We start from the raw sequence: 19,576 nt of genomic DNA on the forward strand, positions 1-19,576 counted from the left end.
ACTCCACATTTGTAATGTCTCGTGTTTTGTGAATCCATCAGAATTCACCAACAGGGCTTAACAGATTCCCTTATGACACAGCTCATCCTGCCATGACCCTCCCCTCAACTCAACTCAACGTCCTTCCCAAACCCTTCCCTTGTGATAGCTCCACTTCACAGCTCCTTATTCTCTGTCCAATGCTGGACAAAGCTGACTAAATCAAAGTTAAAACCAGGAAAGAAGAGGTTAAGCAGGCCACATATTGTTTCTTAAGTGTTCGTACCTCCTGGCCAGAAATCAAGGCCTGCGATACAGTAGCTCAGTGGTTAGCACTGTTGCCTCAAAGTGACAGGATTGGGGTTCAATCCCACCCTAGGCAACTGCATGGATTTCTTCAGGGTACATTGGTTTCCTTCTACTGTCCAAAGATGTGCAGGTTTAGTGGATTGGGAATGTTAAGTTGCCCATAGTGTGCAGGGTCACAGGGACATTTTTGGTGAAGGTCGGTTTGGACTTGATGGGCTGAATGGCCTGCTTCCATACTGTTGGGAATCCATAATTCTCTCAATCCCACCTGCTCTGAAGGTGTGTTGTATATGGCTGATCTAAAAATACTTCAGCTGCCCAGGTTTAGGTGGGCTCTGCAGAAGAAACATCTGTGGTGACTTCCAGGAACTCTTTTCTGGGATAAGTTCTGGTTCCAGTGTATATCCATTTCCTAGTGGATCTAATGCCATTTTGAACCTCAACAAAAGAGAATGTCATTGAGGTTTATAGCATAGAAAAAGCTTATTTGGATCGACATTGGTTAAAATCACCTCTGTATTCTGATCCCACTTACCAGCATTTGGCCTGTAGCCTTTTATGTCTTGGCATCACAAACACACATCCAAATATTAATGAAATATTATGAGTTTCTCCCTGTAGAGTCCTTACAAACAATGAGTTCCATATTCTCACTACACTCTCGGTGAATAAAGTTTTCTCATATCCTCTTTAAATTATCTACTTTAAATCTACACCCTCCACCAAGGGGACAATTTCTTACCTAACTAAAACAACCAAAAAAACTACTGGAAATCAGAAATGCATCAAACTTTTCTGGAAATACTCAGCAGGTCTAGCAGCATCTGTGGAGAGAAATTAGATTTAATATTACAGATCCAGTGACCCTTCTTCAGAGCTGATTGTACACATGTGGCAGAAATAGCATTTTGAAGTTGGCGTCTCCATTGCATCTGTTCCGATGATGCCAACTTAATATATTTTGTGAAGATTCGGTCTGCTCCATAACAAATTGGGGGATCATCCAGGATCAAAATCTCTAATTTCAAATTGAGTTTAGGATTATTGGATTCAAAGTTAATGAGTGGTGAGTATTGGTGTTTTATTTTTGAGTGTTGAACTCATTTGGTTTAAATAGAATCCCTACAGTGTGGAAACAGGCCATTTGGCCCAACAAATCCACACCGACCCTCCAAAAAGTATCCCATCCTGACCCATTCCCCTACCCTATTACTCTACATTTCCCCTGTTTAATGCACCTAACTTACACATCCCTGAAGACTATGGGCAATTTAACATGGCCGATTCACCTAACCTGCACATCTTTGAACTGAGGAAGCCAGAACGACCAGAGGAAACCTATGCAGACAAAGGGAGAATGTGCAAACTCCAAACAGGCAATCGCCTGAGGCTGAAATCCAACTCAAACCCCTGACGCTGTAAGGCAGCACTGAGCCACCATGTAATAATGGTTCTTTTAGTTGTGAAGAATTTCTTTGGGGGGGCGGTGGGGAAAGAAGTCACTTCAGGTGCTTTACAAAAGGTGAGCAAGCAAAGACTTCAGAATTGATAAACGAGTTGAAGTTGGATTTGGCTGTGTATGTGAGGAAATTGGAAATAATTTGTGGCAACAGTGCTGCATTAACAATTTCCAAGGATGCAATTAAAATCTTTGGAAATGCCTAATGTTCAATTACAAATGAAACAACTTGAACAGGAAAAGGAAATGAAACAGTTTGAATTATGATCGAGAGCAGAAACATAACAGAAAGAGAGAATAGCTCTAGCAGAGAAAAAAAAACAGAAAGAAAAGCAGAAAAAAAGAACAGGAAAGGAAGTCCTTGGCTGAAGAACTAGAAAAAGAGGTAGTCTTTGAACTTCAGAGGTTGGAATTGAAAACTCAAAGTCAACTTATAATGGCGAAGGTACAGGAGAAAGGTAGGAGTAGTAATGGAGACAGTGATGGAAAGCAATCCCAAAGAACAGGTGACAATCTCTTTAAATATGTCCAAGCATTGCCAAAATTAGACGAGAATGATGTTGAAGCCTTTTTCATTTCATTTGAAAAAGTGCTAAACAAATGAAATGGCCAGGTATTATTGATTCAAACAAAGGTGATAGAGCCAGTGAGAGATTTACATCACCCTCACGAGGAGGTATCTGGGGAACATCACTAGATGAAAAAAAAAATCTTAAGTGTATATGAGCTGGTACCAGAAGCCTACGGCCAATGTTTTAGGAATCTGAGGGATGCTGGTTGAACATACCAAAGTTTGAAAAGACCAAACAAAGTAATTTTGATAGGTGGATAAGGGCATTGAAAATAGATCAAAATAGATCAAACAAATGATGCTCTTAGAGAGAGGATTATTTTGGAAGAGTTGGGATTGAGCCGACCGAGATGCTCCCACTCATGAAACTCTAACCTTTTGTATTGGTTGGTCTTGCAAATTTTGCCGGTTTGCTACATTTGCAGTTCTGCATTCGAAAGGCAAATACAGTACAGAGCCAGTGGTTACAAACACTATTTCTGAAGCATGGTCTAACCTTTTGAATCCTTCCCCATCAATAAAGCCATTCCAAATTGAAATATCGAGCTTTTATAACCTTGTTGTATAAACACAGGCCGAACATGACTACCTCCTGAAGCATCACATCTAAACTTTGTCTGTGGGTGGGGCTCTGTCACATATTCTGTTATATTTAAATTTAAAGTGCCATTCTATTTATTTTCTCACTCTGTTAATTTGGAATTATTTATTTGTACATCTCTGCATTAGATTAGATTAGATTAGATTAGATTAGATTAGACTAGATTCTGTGCAGTGTGGAAACAGGCCCTTCAACCCAACAAGTCCACACTGACCCTCCGAAGAGCAATCCACTTAGACCCATTCCCCTACATTTATCCCTGACTAATGCACCTAACACTGTGGGCAATTTAGCACGGCCAATTCACCTGACCTGCACATCTTTGTGACTGTGGGAGGAAACCAGAGCAAACCCACGCAGACGCTGGGAGAATGTGCAAACTCCACACAGACAGTTGCCTGAGGTGGGAACTGAACCTGGGTCCCTGGCAGTGTGAGGCACTGAGCCACCATGCCACCCATTGAAACACAGCATTTCCAGATCCCCACCAAAGAGATTTGAACAGAACTGAGAGTTGCTAGTCTAGTTCTATTCATGGCATACATCCCATTGTGGAAAGCTATTCATCCCAGTGAACTGGAAATGAAAGTTGGTCAAGGTGGGAATTCACATTAACTTTGGTTTCTAAACCCTACCAATCTGGCTGCATTGACCTCCAGGAGAAAAGAGTCAAACCTCTTCCTGTCTCCTTTTCTTCATTTCAGTCCCTCTCTCTTTCTTCCCTTCTACAGTCTTTTCCTCCCTATGCTTCTTTTTCCTAGCCTCTGGTCAGTGCATTGAAGGAAGAGTTGGGAGATAATGTTGCAGCTGTACAGATAATTGGTTTGGCCACTTCTAGAGTATTAATTCTGGTCTCTATTATAGGAAAGATGTTGTAAAACTTGAAAGAGTTCAGAAAAAATTTACAAGATGTTGCCAGGATTGGAGGGTTTGAGCTACAGGGAGAGCCTGAATAGGCTGGGCTATTTTCTCTGGAGCATTGGAGGCTGAAGGGTAATCTTATAGAATCTTATGTCACAAAACCACAGGGGGAGGAGGAGAAATCCAGGAGTAAAGGTAAAGAAGCTAAAGTTCAATTCTCAGAAACTATATTGATCAATGGTGAGAAAAGAAAAAGAAAAACAAAAACAGGTGGAGTACAAAATGGATGTTTTTAGTTCAGAGAATTACAAGAGAAAGATGAAAAACTAAAGCAGTTGTATCAAAACATTTGCACAGAAGAAGAATCTGAGCACATCCTAGAATGTTACTATTTTAAAAATTATGTCTTGGTGAGGAAATGGAAACCATCACATCATTAAATGAATGAGAAATAGGCAGACATTCATCAAATTCTATTACTGGTGGGTTATAGAAAGGAGATGTTGCAGGTAGCACATGTAATAAAAGTAGAAAGTCATTTGGGAGTAAGGAAAACTCAAACCAAATTAAAAAAAAACATTTTTATAGGCCTGGACTGCACAAGGATGTGGTTGAATTTTGCCTGACATGTCATATGTGTCAGGTAATTGGAAAACCTCAGGCAGTGATAAAACCAGCATTCTTATTATGTGTTCCTGCATGTGAGGAGACTTTAAAAAGAGTCTTAATTGATTGCGTAGGACACTTTCCTAAAACCTGAAGTGGGAATCAATGTTTATTGACTGCAATGGAAATGCCCACTAGATTTCCAGACACAATGGAACACGATATGATGGCCAAAGGGATTGTGGAACAGTTACACACATCCCTTTCTGGAGAGGGACCTCTCACAAAAATGCATTCAGATCAAGGGTCAAATTTTACATCAAAATTATTCAAGGAATCGATGGATAGGTTAGGAATAAAGTAATATCCACTGCATATCATCCAGAATCACAAGTAACATTAGCACAATGGTATCAAATTTTAAATGCCACGTTGAGGGCTTAGAATCAAGAATATGCAGAGGACTGGTACAAAAAAATTCTATTTGTACTTTTTGCAGTTATGATGTACCTGAAGAGTAAATTCAATTCAGTCCATTTGAATTAGCTTTTGGGCTGAGGTGTGAGGACTACTGACAATAATTATAGGAAAATTCAGAGTTCAGAGACCACATAGTTAGACCATGTGTCAAATTTTTGGAAACCATTAAAAAGAGCTGGTAAGTTGGCTCAACATTTAAAAGTAACACGACATGTGATGAAACAGGAAGTAGACAAGAAATCAAAAATTCATAATTTTGCTAGTGATGACAAGGAGTCAATGTTACTTCCAATGGTAGGTGAACCTTTGAAAGCAAGGTTTGGTGGGCCTCATCAAATTGAAAGGAAATTGAGTGAGGTGAATAATTTGATAAGAACACCAGAAAGAAAGAAATGTGATATATGAATATGCTCAAAGTATTTTGACAGGGAAGGAAAGCAAAAGGATAATGTATTACTGGTTATGACACAGTTCACATGATTCTGAATTTGACATTCCTCAAATTAAATTGGACAATGGGGAAGTTCTCAAAAATTAGGATAAATTATTGAGCTACCTTCCAAGGAAAATTACAATCATGTGGGCTGATATATAATTGGTATAAACTGTGAAGTACTAATCTGATTATGCATAATGTAGATATAGGCAATTAAGCAACATCTTTATAGACTTAACCCTCTAACGTTGGCACTAGCTGAAAAACAGATTTAACTCCTGTTCAAAGACCATATAATCAAAGTGAGTTGTAGATATAAAAGAGACATAAGGGTCAATTTTTTCATGCAGAGGGCGGTATGTGTATGGAATGAGCTGCCAGAGGAAGTGGTGGAGGCTAGTACAATTGCAACATTTTAAAAGCCATCTGGATGGATATATGAATAGGAAGGGTTTGGAGGGATATGGGCCAGATGCTGGCAGGTGAGACTAGATTGAGTTGGGATATCTGGTCAGCATGGACAAGTTGGACCGAAGGGTATGTTTCTGTTCTATACATCTCTATGACTTTAGTGAATGGAGCTCACCTGTAGCAATGGTGAGAAAGCTAATGATTATGTGTGGACTATTATAAAGCCAATGCAGTTATAAAATTCTACGTTTGGAAGACTGGGCAAGCAACTTATATTTCTAAGTTGGCCTTACTCAGAGGATACTGGCAGGAATTTTAATCTGAAAGAATGAAAAAATTTTGGCTTTTATTGTGCCAAATAGTCTGTATCAGTTTAAAGTCATGCTATTTGGTATGAAAAATGTGCCAGTCACATTTCAAAGACTAATCAATGAAATCATCTGCTGATGTTTAGTCACACATGGAACATTTGGAGCATGTGTCAGAATTGGTGGATTGACTTCAAGATGCAAGCTTTTTGATAAACCTGACTCAGAGTATGTTTGCAAAAGCCCAAGTCACATTTCTAGGCCATGTCATTGGACATGGACAAATGGCCCCACAGTATGTGAAAACAAAGGTTGTTGGGGAGTTTACCATACCATCAATGAAGTGAGAAATATTATAATTCCTGGGATGAATGTTTTTTATCAGAAGTTTGTACTGAATTTTAGCACTATACTTGCTTCACTGATTGACTTTTGAAGAAGTGCAGAAAATTTCAGTCCACCGAGGAATGTCAGAGACATGTGAGAGCCTGGAAACTGTGTTAACATGGCCCCAGTGTTAGCCAGACTTAATTATGCAAAGCCATTCAAGGTGGTTATCGATGCGAGTGATGTAAATGTCAGTGCTGTACTCTTGTGAGAACACAATGAGAAGGTAGAAAGACCTATTGGTTATTTTTTCAGAAAATTAAATAATCATCAACAGAGTTGTGAAGGAGATATTGAGTTTAGTGTTGGCACTATAATATTTCAACATTTATGTTGCAAGTAATATATTTGCGATAATTGTATTTACTATAACTCCTGAAAGGTTTGGGAAAGTTTTTAATAAAAATACCAGACTGTTTAGATGGAGTTTAGTATTGCAGCCATTCAATTTGAAAATTATACACATACCAGGACAACATGTAATTGCTGATGTATTGATGAAGGAAGATGGTAATATTCAGTGGCAGGGAAAAATATAGGCTGAAATGGACAGTGGTAACCAATGCTTGCATGCTTGGAGTCAATGTAATGCATATGTATTGTCGTATTCTAATAGCAAAAGATTAATGGTGGCTAAAAATGAGCCATTTTTGTATATTGATGGTTCATTTTATATGGGGGACGGTGTGACGATACTTTGGCTTTAAGAGGTGCACTTAGTGCTAAGTATTTGTTTTAATGAGGAAAGGCCAAGATAGATGTGTTAAGTGCACTGCTGAAAGCCAATAAAGTAAACAGCGTGTGAGGCCTTGAGTTTTTTAAAAAATAGGAGCAAAGATCTCACAGACCCAGGATTTTTAGTGTTAGCTTTCAGCAATTGCTGGGGTCTTGAAGCTGGATGTAGAAACTTTTTTTCATCGCTCTGTTAAAGCTAAAAGCTAGGGTTCTCTTCCTGCTGCTAGAATTGCATGCGGTACAATCTATTTTACTCAATTTGCCCCTGTCAAGGTGTCTTTATGAGATGTTATTGTATTGGAACAGTTAATTTTGTAGTTTTACATATTTTATTAAGCATTTTGATAGTCTTACAGGTAAGTCAATTCTTTTATTTTTATGCTGCCTGTATTTTAACTGCAGTGTAAAAGTAAAGTTTGTTTTGCTTAAAGTTGAGTAGTTTGACCAATAGATTGCATATGTAATTCAACACCTTATACCAAGCAAAAGTTGGCAACTATGTTATTTTCTGTAATGTACTTTGAGGAGTTTTGGTCTGGTCTGTAACATTCAATTGTTCAAAATATAGAAGATTTTTATTTTACTTTTAGAATACTGCATACAATTCTGGTCACCCTTCTGCAGTAGGGATATTGTTAAACTTGAGAGGGTGCAGAAAAGCTTTACAAGGATATTGCCAGAATTAGACGGTTTGAGTTATAGGAGATGCTGAATAAGTTGGGTCTTCTTTCCCTGGAACATTAGAAGTTGAGGGATGACCTTATAAAGTTTTGTAAAATATTGAGGGGCATGGATAAAGTAATTGACCAAGGCCATTTTCCTTGGGTGGGGGAGTCAAAAACTAGAAGGCATAGGTTTAAGCTGAGTGGATCAAGATTTAAAAAGGACCTAAAGAGTAATGCTTTTACCCAGGGGATGGCACATGTATGGAACGAACTGCCAGAAGAAGTGGTGGAAGTGGCAACAATTATAATATTTAAAAGGCATCTGATGGGTATACAAATAAGAAGCGTTTAGAAGGAATGGACCAAATGCTGACGAATGGGACTAGGTCAGATTGGGATGTCTGACTGGTGTAGATGAGTTGCACTGAAGGGTCTGTTTCCATGCTGAATGACTGTATGACTCCATGGGTTGTGTGCATTACTAAATGGGCCAGCATTTATTGCTCATCCCTAGTTACCCTTGAGAGGTGACAGTGAGCCTTCTTGAAATACTGCAGTCCGTTTGGTTTATGTAGTCCCACAGTGCTGTTAGGGAGGGAATTCCAAGATTTTGATGCAGTGACACTGAAATAAGTGATGTATTTCCAAATCAGGATGGTGAATAACTTCAAGGGGAACTTGCATGTGGTGGTGGTCCCATAAATCTGCTGCTTGTGTCATTCCAGATGTTGGATGTCATGGGTTTGGAAGGTTCTGTCTCAGGAGCCTACTGCAGTGCATCTTAGAGACGATATTTACTGTGGCCACTGAACATCAGTGGAAAGACAGACTGAATGTTTGTGAATGTAATGTCAGTCAAGCTTCTGGATTAGTGGTGCTGGAAGAGCACAGCAGTTCAGCCAGCATCCAAGTAGCTTCGAAATCGACGTTTCGGGCAAAAGCCCTTCATCAGGAATAAAGGCAGTGAATCTGAAGCGTGGAGAGATAAGCTAGAGGAGGGTGGGGGTGGGGAGAAAGTAGCATAGAGTACAATGGGTGAATGGGGGAGGGGATGAAGGTGATAGGTCAAGGAGGAGTGGGTGGAGTGGATAGGTGGAAAAGAAGATAGGCAGGTAGGACAAGTCCGGACAAGTTATGGGGACAGTTACTGAGCTGGTAGTTTAGAACTAGGGTGAGGTGGGGGAAGGGGAAATGAGGAAACTGTTGAAGTCCACATTGTTGCCCTGGGGTTGAAGTGTTCCGAGGTGGAAGATGAGGCCTTCTTCCTCCAGGCGTCTGGTGGTGAGGGAGCGGCGGTGAAGGAGGCCCAGGACCTCCATGTCCTCGGCAGAGTGGGGGGGGAGTTGAAATGTTGGGCCACGGGGCGGTGTGGTTGATTGGTGCGGGTGTCCCGGAGATGTTCCCTAAAGCGCTCTGCTAGGAGGCACCCAGTCTCCCCAATGTAGAGGCGACTGCATCGGGAGCAACGGATACAATAAATGATATTAGTGGATATGCAAGTAAAACTTTGATGGATGTAGAAGGCTCCTTTAGGGCCTTGGATAGAGGTGAGGGAGGAGGTGTGGGCGCAGGTTTTACAGTTCCTGCGGTGGCAGGGGAAAGTGCCAGGATTGGAGGGTGGGTTGTTTGGGGGCGTGGACCTGACCAGGTAGTCGTGGAGGGAATGGTCTTTGCGGAAGGCGGAAAGGGGTGGGGAGGGAAATATATCCCTGGTAGTGGGGTCTGTTTGGAGGTGGCGGAAATGTCGGCGGATGATTTGGTTTATGCGAACGTTGGTAGGGTGGAAGGTGAGCACCAGGGGCGTTCTGTCCTTGTTACGGTTGGAGGGGTGGGGTCTGAGGGCGGAGGTGCAGGATGTAGACGAGATGCGTTGGAGGGCATCTTTAACCACGTAGGAAGGGAAATTGCGGTCTCTAAAGAAGGAGGCCATCTGGTGTGTTCTGTGGTGGAACTGGTCCTCCTGGGAGCAGATCCGGCGGAGGCAGAGGAATTGGGAATACGGAATGGCATTTTGCAAGAGGTAGTGTGGGAAGAGGTGTAATCCAGGTAGCTGTGAGAGTCGGTGGGTTTTACCTATGTCAGTCAAGCTGCCTACTTTGTCCTGGATAGTGTTCTCAATGTTCTTGGAGCTGAACTTATCCAGACAATGGGAATTATTCCCACACACTCCTGGCTTATGCCATGGACAGGCTTTGGGGAGTTGGGAGCTCATGTCTAATAACTGATTTCCATTTGCAAGGAGCAGTACACCTAGTGGAAGTGCAGGAAATCCTTCACCATTATAAAACCCATCCATTGTCTTCACGAAAAGCGAATGGCAAATCTTTCATTTTCCATTTCTCGGCGTTGAAAAAGTGGAAGATCCATATCCTCTGGTTTACACCATATTAGATGGAAATTATGTGAAGATGAGTTTCTGCAAGTTTGTTGTCTATTTCCAGTTTTAGCAAATGCCTTTTTCATGAAGGCTTTGTCTATTTTTTTAAAAATTGCAAGAGAAAATGATGGAATGTAAAGCTGCAAGTTCTAGCTTGTCTAAGTATTCTTTTAGTCTTCTGTAGGTTTTTTTTCTGAACCTGTGAAGACCTGTACTTTAGTAAGTAAATATAGAGACTAAACATAGTGCAAAGAACTTGGCTCCGATTTATGAAGTAAACCAGAATATTTTGGCTTGAGTCCATGAGCTAGGGAAATCTGACATCAGATTGTTCCTGTGGTGATCATTATGTCTCATAAGACAATGGAAGAGGCTTTGTAGAGTTTTTCTGATTGTAAATCTATGGATTTCACCAAAACCATTTTATTGTGGGTATTCAGGAGGACTATTTACTTATGGGCTACTCTACAATTATATCAGCTTATAAATCTTGTTGAACATTTTCAGCCATTCGAGGAATAGAATGTCACTCAAATTCATTTTTCACATCTTCACTGTTATGGACTGTTTGCCATGAAATGCCACCCAGTGGAGGGGTGGGGTTGAGGGGCAGGAATGGATTCCATTCTTCAAAAAGCAGATGGAATGTCAGGATAATTAAACAGATCATTAAACATTTAAATTAAACAGAATTTAAGAGATTCTATTAAACTGGAATAAAATAATCCACCCCAGTATTTTCAATACACTCTGCAGAACTGAGGATGCTGCCAGACCTGCTGAGCATTTCCAGCAATGTTTACATTTCATTCACCTCTGTTCAGTTGATGCTGGTTTTCTTTGTATTAGGTTCTGTGGCAGCATGAAGTTTTCTAAGGTTTTACACAAAAGAATATTGCTGGAAATGTAATAGTCCATACAAAAAGATAATTATCTGTGTGAATACATACTGACTAAAGACATAAATGATCAAAAGTACACTGGAGAATGGCTGTGTGGGAAACAGGTGTTAAGTGATTTGCTGCAGCATTCCCAACCTCTCATCTGCTCTAGAGGTCACAGTATTTGTGTGGATCATCAAGATAAATTTTTGATCAATTCAGTGTCCAAGACATTGATAATGGAGGAATTTAGTGATATTGGACAGCAAAGAACGATAATTGAACTTTTTTTGGCATTTGTGTGGCATGTAAATTTGCTTGTCACTTACTAGCCTAAGCTTAAATGTTGTCCAAGTTTAGCTTATGCAGTATCTGAGAAGTTGTGAATGGTGATGAACGTCATGCAATCATTAGATAAAATATGCACCTCTGATCTTCCATTGGATGAAATGACATTAGGCTACCTGAGGAAGTTGTGCAAGATGTCCTGGATAACAATTTAGTGGATTTTCCACAGCAACTTGTTGGATTTTCTTCCAAACCTTTTTTTGGAACAATCTAAGATCAGGTCCAGTCTCAGAATAGATTGAGATAGACTGATTCCTAAGGTGCTAAATGTGTTTGAAAGTGAAGGAGCCTCCTGGGGGTGTTTACATTCTCCCAGTAATGTTTTATAACAATTTCTGATCAATTATAATCCTCCAGATATCAGTAGGGTTCAGGAATAATTCTTTCGGTAATGTAACCCATCAACAACAGTATTGTTTTGTGGTTTGCAATGCAAAGAGATGATATAAATTGTACTCATATGAATGTTTTTGTTTGTAAGTTATATAAATTATTTGGATGATTAATTTAGGAGGCATGGAGGCAGACAGCACCAAAGGTTATCTAGATTAGATTAGATTACTTAGTGTGGAAACAGGCCCTTCGGCCCAACAAGTCCACACTGACCCTCTTGAAGAGCAACCCACCCAGACCCATTCCCCTACATTCACCCCTTCACCTAACACTACAGGCAATTTAGCAATTTATCTAACCTGCACATTTTTGGACTGTGGGAGGAAACTGGTGCGCCCAGAGGAAACCCACGCAGACACTGGGAGAATGTGCAAACTCCATACAGACAGTTGCCTGAGGTGGGAATTGAACCCGAGTCTCTAGCGCTGTGAGGCAGCAGTGCTAACCACTGTGCCGCCCACAAGATCGCAAAGGTATCTTGATGAATTGGGCCAATGGGCTGAGAAGTGATAGATGGAGTTTAATTTTGATAGATATTACATTTTTGTAAAACAAACAAGGGCAGAGCTTAATGGTAAAGCCATGAGCAGTGTTATCGAACAGAGATACCTAGGAGTTCAGGGACGTAATTCTTTCTTTGAAAGTTGCGTCACAGATAGCTGGGGTGGTTAAGAAGGTGCTTAGCACACTTGTCTTCATTGCTCAAATCTTATGAGTGTAGGAGTTGGGATGTCATGTTGAGGTTGTACAGTTGGTTGCTGAGGCCACTTTTGGAGTACTATGTACAGTTCTGATTGCTCTCCTATAGGAAGGATATGATGAAATTGGAGAATGATTAAATGAACACCAAGAATGCTGGAGAAACCCGGCTCTGGCAGCGTCTGTGGAGAGAGAAATGGAGCTAACATTTGACTCTTCTTCACACACATTCACTAACTCTCTTTGAAAAGTTGTTGAAATGTCCCAAACAACATTTTTGATATATTTGTGAATGAACTTTCCAGACTATGACAGCTAGTGCACTAAAAGATGGGTGTGGTTTGTCTTCCTTCATGACCTTATGTTATAAAGGCAGACTCTAATATCATGTCTGTCCCACATTTCTGAAGGGCCTGAGTTTGGAAGTCCTGACCACCAATATGGAGCTTCATTGTTACATTTACAAAACAGAGTTAAGTAACAATCCAATGGTAAAATATTACTTCAACAGAGAACGAACATGGAATTCCAAGGTGCAGAGGGATTTGGCTGTAATATTATAAAAGTCATAAAATATTTGTATGCAGGTACAGCACATAATTAGGAAGGCTCATGGGCTGTTACTCTTTCATTACATGAGGAATTGAAAATAAGTACTGATAATATGTTTTAGTTATACAGAGGTGAGCTCACATCTTGAATACTGTGCAGGTTTTGTCTCCTTACTTGAGGAAGGATCTAAATTTGTTGGAGACAGCACAAAGGAACATTACTAAATTTATATCTGGAATCTTTAGGTTGCTTTGAGGAAAGGTTAGACAGAGTCTTTTTCCACTGGAATTTAGTAAAGTGAGGGGTTATTTGATTGAAATATGTAAGATCCTGAGTGTTCTTGACAAGGTGAATTTAAAAGAGATGCTTCTTCTTGTAGTGAGTCCAGAAGTAGGGGAAGTGTTTTGAAATTAGAAGTCATCTTTTTCATGATAGAATTTTTTTTTTTCTGAATGTTGTGCAACTTTGGAACTCTCTGCTTTAGGAATTGGAGTCAGGGTCATTGATTATTTTTTAAGGTAGAAGTGGATTGAGTCTTGTTAGGGGAATCCGGGGTTAATGTGGAATTTGAAACATGTTGGAGGCTGCGGGGTGACCTTCTAGAGGTTTTGAAAATCATGAGGGTCATAGGTCGGGTAAATTCTTTTCCAAGTCCAAAACTAGAGGACATAGGTTTAAGGTGAGAGGGGAAAGATTTAAAAGGGATCTGAGGGGTAACTTTTTCATACATGTATGGAATGAGCTGCCAGAGGGAGTGGTGGAAGCTTGTGCAATTACAACATTTAAAAGGCATCTGGATGGGTATGAACTGGAAGGGTATAGTGGGATATGGGCCAAATACCGGCAAATGTGACTATATTTAATTTAGGCTGTCTGGTTAGCTTGGATGAGTTGGATCGAAGGGTCTGTTTCCATGCTGTACATCTCTATGGCTATGACAAACAAATCAGCTATGATCTTATGAAATGACTGAGCATAATCGAGGGGCCAGGTTGTCTACTCTGTACCTATTTTATGTGTTAGTTGTTCATATGTGAAAATAGAAAAGGAAGGGGGACTAGAAAAGCTGGCTATACTGGGAATGGATTTCTTGTGGCTAGCCTATATGCCAGATTGATAAAGGAAATGGGGGCAGATGTAACATATAGGTTTGATCTTCCCTAGATAGGAGGTATGTGACAGAGGATTGGGGTTTGGCAAATGTAACACTTCTTATTCTAAAAAGAATGCAAAGACGGTCTTACCAACCAAATGTTTATTAAGTTAACATCAGTGGAGAGCAAGGTCTTCCCCCGCATCAATAATTAGGGGATAAATGAACAGGAACTTGGAGAAGTTTAACATAATTAAGTTGAATGAATCTGTAACAACAGAAGGACCTTAGTGGTCATGTGCCTTAATCTGTGAAGATAGAAGGCTGTACTGATTGAGGGATTAGGATTTTGGACATTAATGTGCAAAAGCAGAGAAGGCAAACTGTCCCTCTTATAACGCTCTGGCTAGGCCACAACTCTAGTATTGTGTTCAGCTGTGGTCACCACACTTTTTTTAAGAAGGATGTGCGTGTCCTTGTCAGGGGACAGGGGAGATCTACCAGAATGGGTTGGGGGATTTTAGTGACCAGTTGGAAGCTTGCTGTCCTTGGAACAAGGGCAACTGGGGAGATTTGATCAAGGTGTATATATTTATGACAAAGAAAATCTTTTCCATTTGCTGAATATACATGGACTAAGGACTACAAACTTAAGATTTTGGACAAGAGGGTGTGATGAAAAATTATCGTATACAGTGAATGGTAATGAATTGGAGCTCACTGCCTATATTGCAGAAAACAATCAATAATTTCAAAAGGAAATTAGATGGACACGAAGGAAATAAATTTGCAGGACTATGGAGATTGAGTGGACAAGTGGAACTGACTGCATTGCTCTAGTGGGAGGGTGACATGAACTCAATAGGCCAAATATTTGTGTAAAATGACTGTGACTCTGTGCAACAGATATTCATGTATACTGGTGAGAGTGTCTGGTTAGTTTCACATGATTGAAAACAAAGCGTTAAAGGAAATGGTTTACATTTCCTCGGTCATAAAGCCAGTTGCAATTTCTTGATTTAAGTAAACCAGTTGGATGAAACTCAATAGAATCTCCCCTATTTCTGAACATTAACAACATCGTGGTGAAAAAGGCATCAGGACACAAATGCACAGTAACACATCAGTTGATGGATGCAGGTAGACATCACTCCGCATGTTTATTTTTCACTTCTGTTACCAAGGAGATGCTTTTGAGCACAAATCTCCTCCAAGAAAATTCAATAGAGTTAGCCCATGTACAGAGTAAAGTTGGCTGTTGCACAGGGAACAGCAGTGGAAAAATAATGCTTTCAAAACAAATCATAAATATATGATGATCTTTATTTTTCAGGACTACAGGAGCGCAAACTATTCTGGTAACCGTCTGACACATCTGAGTGTTGCTTTTGGACATTGACTTTCAAATTCATCCATCAATACATTGGTTGTTGTTCCAGAGAACTTTGAATATTTTGTCATTCCAGTTAAACTGAACTCAGTTAAAATGAAGCATTACTGGGAACATCCTGCAATCCTTATGTACCTTTGTCTTTGGCGATGTATTGCACCGTCCTTTATACAAGTGAATCTTGGCCTAAGCGTTCCTAAGGGGCAGTCTGCATTCCTTTCCAAGGAGGATCTGCAGTTCAATGTCCCGAAGGAGAATGACAGCTGTAAGGTGGAGGTGGTCGTGAATGAACCAATCACACAACGTGTCGGCAAGCTTACCCCTCAGGTGAGATACTAAAAGTTTTTCTCCGATGTCTTATTGCAGTGTTGACTGCAATGTGGGCAAATGTGGTAGAGTCAAATTTAACTGATGCATTCAAGAGGTATTGGATGGTTATTTGGATAGTTGTGGTATGCAGGGATACAGGAAAAACAAAAGAACATTGACACTAGCTTTAGAGCCAGTACAGGCATGATGGGCAGAATGGCATCCTTTTGTAAGGAATAATTCTGTTTTTAGGGGAATCTCTGGTAGCAGGGAACAGGAAACATAAAACCTTATTCCTGTCTGAGGATATTCATTGCAATATGCTATCGTCATTGGTTATATCTCTCCGAAGCTCCTTTTTTAAAAAAATCACTTATGGATGTTGCTGGTGTTGCTCTTCCATCTCGAATTGCTCAGAGGTAGTTAAGTGTCATCCACATTGCTGAGGATCAGGAGTCAGGCAGGTAAGGATGGTCGTTTCCTTCCCTAAAGGGCATTATTGAAATTCTGACATTTAGCAATGGATTCATGGTCATCATTAGTTGATGAACATCAGTATTATGTTGTGAAACTTCAAAGGGTTCAGAAAAGATTTACAAGAATGTTGCCAGGGTTGGAGGATTTGAGGTACAGGGAGAGGCTGAACAGGCTGGGGCCGTTTTCCCTGGAGTGCCGAGGTTGAGGGGTGACCTTATCGAGGTTTACAAAATTATGAGGGGCATGGATAGGATAAATAGACAAAGTCTTTTCTCTGGGATCGGGGAGTCCAGAACTAGAGGGCATAGGTTTAGGATGAGAGGGGAAACATATAAAAGAGATCTAAGGGGCAACTTTTTCACGCAGAGGGTAGTCAAAAAGAAATTGGATCAGCAGTTGAAAGAAATAACATCATGTCATTACCGAGAACCACAAAGTCAAAAGGTCATAAACAATGGAAAATGAAATGGAAGTTAAAAGGCTTGGACTGAAACATAAAGTGATAATTTCAGCACAAGGACAAAGGAAAAAAGAGAGCACTTAAGAGCCTGGTATTGGAGTCCTAAGTCAGAGAAAATATGAAGAGGGAATTGAAACCAAAGTAATACAATAGAAAACTGGAATTAAAAAGAGACCTTAGATGCAGAGAAAGTTTCTAATGAGGAAAAGTCTGGCCATAACTTGAAGTCCATTAATAAAATGTTTACATTTGAATAGACTTAACCAAAGTTTGAAGAAATGGTGGCATATTATACGTAACTTGGAAAAGAGTGCAAAACAAATGAAGTAGCCAAAGGAAAGCTTGACACTGTTGATGCAAAGTAGGTTGACAGGTGTAGCACATGGAATTTTTGCAACACTGTCAAAACAGGTTTTTATTAATTATGACTGTTAAAAATGTGTATCTGGTGTGTACAAGCTCACTCCTGAAACATAAGGTACTTAAGTTTCAAGAGTTTTGTTTCAAGAAACAGAAATTCCTTGAAAATCTCAGCAGGTCAGGCAGCAGTTGTGGAACGTAAGCAGAATTAACATTTCAAATCCCGTGACCCTTCTTCAGAACCTTAAAGGAAGCATTGAATTTTGAATAATGACACAATGCAATTTTGACTGTTGGATACATGCATAGTGGGTATATATGCTTTATTTCTGAGACAATTTCTTCAAAGAAGAAATTAAAATTCTCTTGGGTAATTAGAACCCATGTTGAAGACCAGCGGATTGTAGTAGCTGGAAAGGTAGCATAGATAGCCGATGATTGTGAGCTAATCTACAAAACTGAACATTTTTATTATCACTCCCTACATTCCAAGGAGGAATTATGTGTAGAGACCAGTGTAAGCCACGTATGGAGTCAGCTATTACAAGGGGGCATAGCTTTAAATTAAGGGGGGGTAGATATAGGACTGATGTTAGGGGTAGGTTCTTCACTCAGCGAGTCGTAAGTTCATGGAATGCCCTGCCAGTAGCAGTAGTGGACTCTCCCTCTTTATGGGTATTTAAGCGGGCATTGGATAGGTATATGGAGGATAGTGGGTTAGTGTAGGTTAGGTGGGCTTGGATTGGCGCAACATCGAGGGCCGAAGGGCCTGTACTGCGCTGTAATGTTCTATGTTCTATGTTCTAAGCAAAGTCCATCATCAGAAATAAAAGTGATACCATAAGCATATGTTGGAGTAGCCAAGAATTTATTTTTAAAAGGAATATTTCAAAGGAAATGTTTAGTAAGTCATCTTTAACTCTCCATAAGTAGATCTTGAGTTAAACAAGTTAGGTTAATGAACAAAAGCTGAGGCTGAAGGAATTCCAAAGTGGCATCATGTGAAACAGAGAATTCTAATGAGGAAAAGGAGATATCCTCACAGGCCTGTGAATGGACAATGGATGGTTATTCATCAATTAGTGGTACTGCCCTATTACCATAAGGAGATGTTGCAGGTAGCACAGAAAATTCCTATTTCAGGACACATAGGAATAAGCAGGCAGTTTCCTTGGTCAGGTCTTTTGAAGGAAATGTTTCTTCAAAACTTGCCATACAGGTCAAGTAGAGGCAACATTAACATAAAATCAAACCAACATCATTAACATTCGAATTGGTTTATATAAAAAAAAACAGTCCGTGGAATGTTTGTAGACCTTCACTATAAATAAAAATGGAATACCAGTACGCCCTTACAATTAAACATGACAACCTGATTTCCTGGAGCTTTTCTTTTGAAGATAATTACAGCCAAGACAGTGGTGGAAATAAAAACACAATTTTTGTATTCATTATAGATTAGCAGTGGAAATATACAGTTGGATCAACTTTCCAATTTTAAGTCTCAATGTTTTCATGACATAATAAGTAACTTGGGTATAAAGCTGTTGAAGTCCAAAGCATACGGTTCACAAGGGGAGGTGATGGGCTAGAATATTATCGCTAAACTGTTAATCCAGATAATGTTCTGGGAACCCAGATTCAAATCCCACCATGGTAGATGAATTTGAATTCACTAAGTAACTAGACTTGCATTTATCTGAATTAAACTCAGTCTGCCACTTCTCAGCCCATTGTCCCATCTGGTCCAGATCCTGTTGTAATCTGAAGTAACCCTTTTTGCTGGAATTGCAGGTAGATAAGATAGTGAAGAAGGCATTTGGTATGCTTTCCTTTATTGGTCAGAGTATTGAGTACAGGAGTTGGGAGGTCATGTTGCGGCTGTACAGGACATTGGTTAGGCCTCTGTTGGAATATTGTGAGTAATTCTGGTCTCCTTCCTTTTGTGAGCAGTTTTGGGCTGCATATCTAAGCAAGGATATGCTGGCCTTGGTGAGAGTGCAGAGGAGGTTTACAAGCATGATCCTGGGGATGAAGGGCTTGTAAAATGAGGCATAATTGAGGATTTTGGGTTTATACTCGCAAGGATGAGGGAGAACATGATTGAAACTTAATAGCTAGAGACTTGGATACAGTGGATGTGGAGAAAATGTTTCCACAAGCAGGAGAGACTAGAACCTGAGGACACTGCTTCAGAGTGAAGGGGCGACCCGTACAAACTGAGATGAGGAGGAATTTCTTCAGAGGGTGATTAATCTGTGGAACTAATTGCTACAGTGGGTTGTGGACATTAATTCATTTGAGCATATTTAAGACAGAGATAGTTTCTTGATTGTTAAGGGCATCAGGAGGCAGTAGAATTAGGCTGAGAAACATATCAGCCAAGATTGAACAGTGAAGCAGACTCGATTCTGCTCCTATATCTTATG

The 19,576-nt window shown here is 40.0% G+C and overlaps 1 protein-coding gene across 9 annotated transcripts in view; it reads left to right on the forward strand.

Annotated features, from left to right (window-relative positions):
• Positions 1–19,576, forward strand: part of frem1a (Fras1 related extracellular matrix 1a) — a 377,121-nt gene that overhangs the window by 69,970 nt on the left and 287,575 nt on the right. For all 9 annotated transcript variants that reach the window (XM_072586891.1, XM_072586895.1, XM_072586892.1 and 6 more), the window contains one exon: positions 15,485–15,868. In XM_072586891.1, the coding sequence (XP_072442992.1) occupies positions 15,638–15,868 (231 nt within the window). In that variant the 5' untranslated portion in view covers positions 15,485–15,637. The remainder of the gene's footprint in view (positions 1–15,484; positions 15,869–19,576) is intronic.

This window comes from Chiloscyllium punctatum, chromosome 2, assembly GCF_047496795.1.
Source record: "Chiloscyllium punctatum isolate Juve2018m chromosome 2, sChiPun1.3, whole genome shotgun sequence".
In the NCBI taxonomy this organism is placed as follows: Eukaryota; Metazoa; Chordata; class Chondrichthyes; order Orectolobiformes; family Hemiscylliidae; genus Chiloscyllium; species Chiloscyllium punctatum.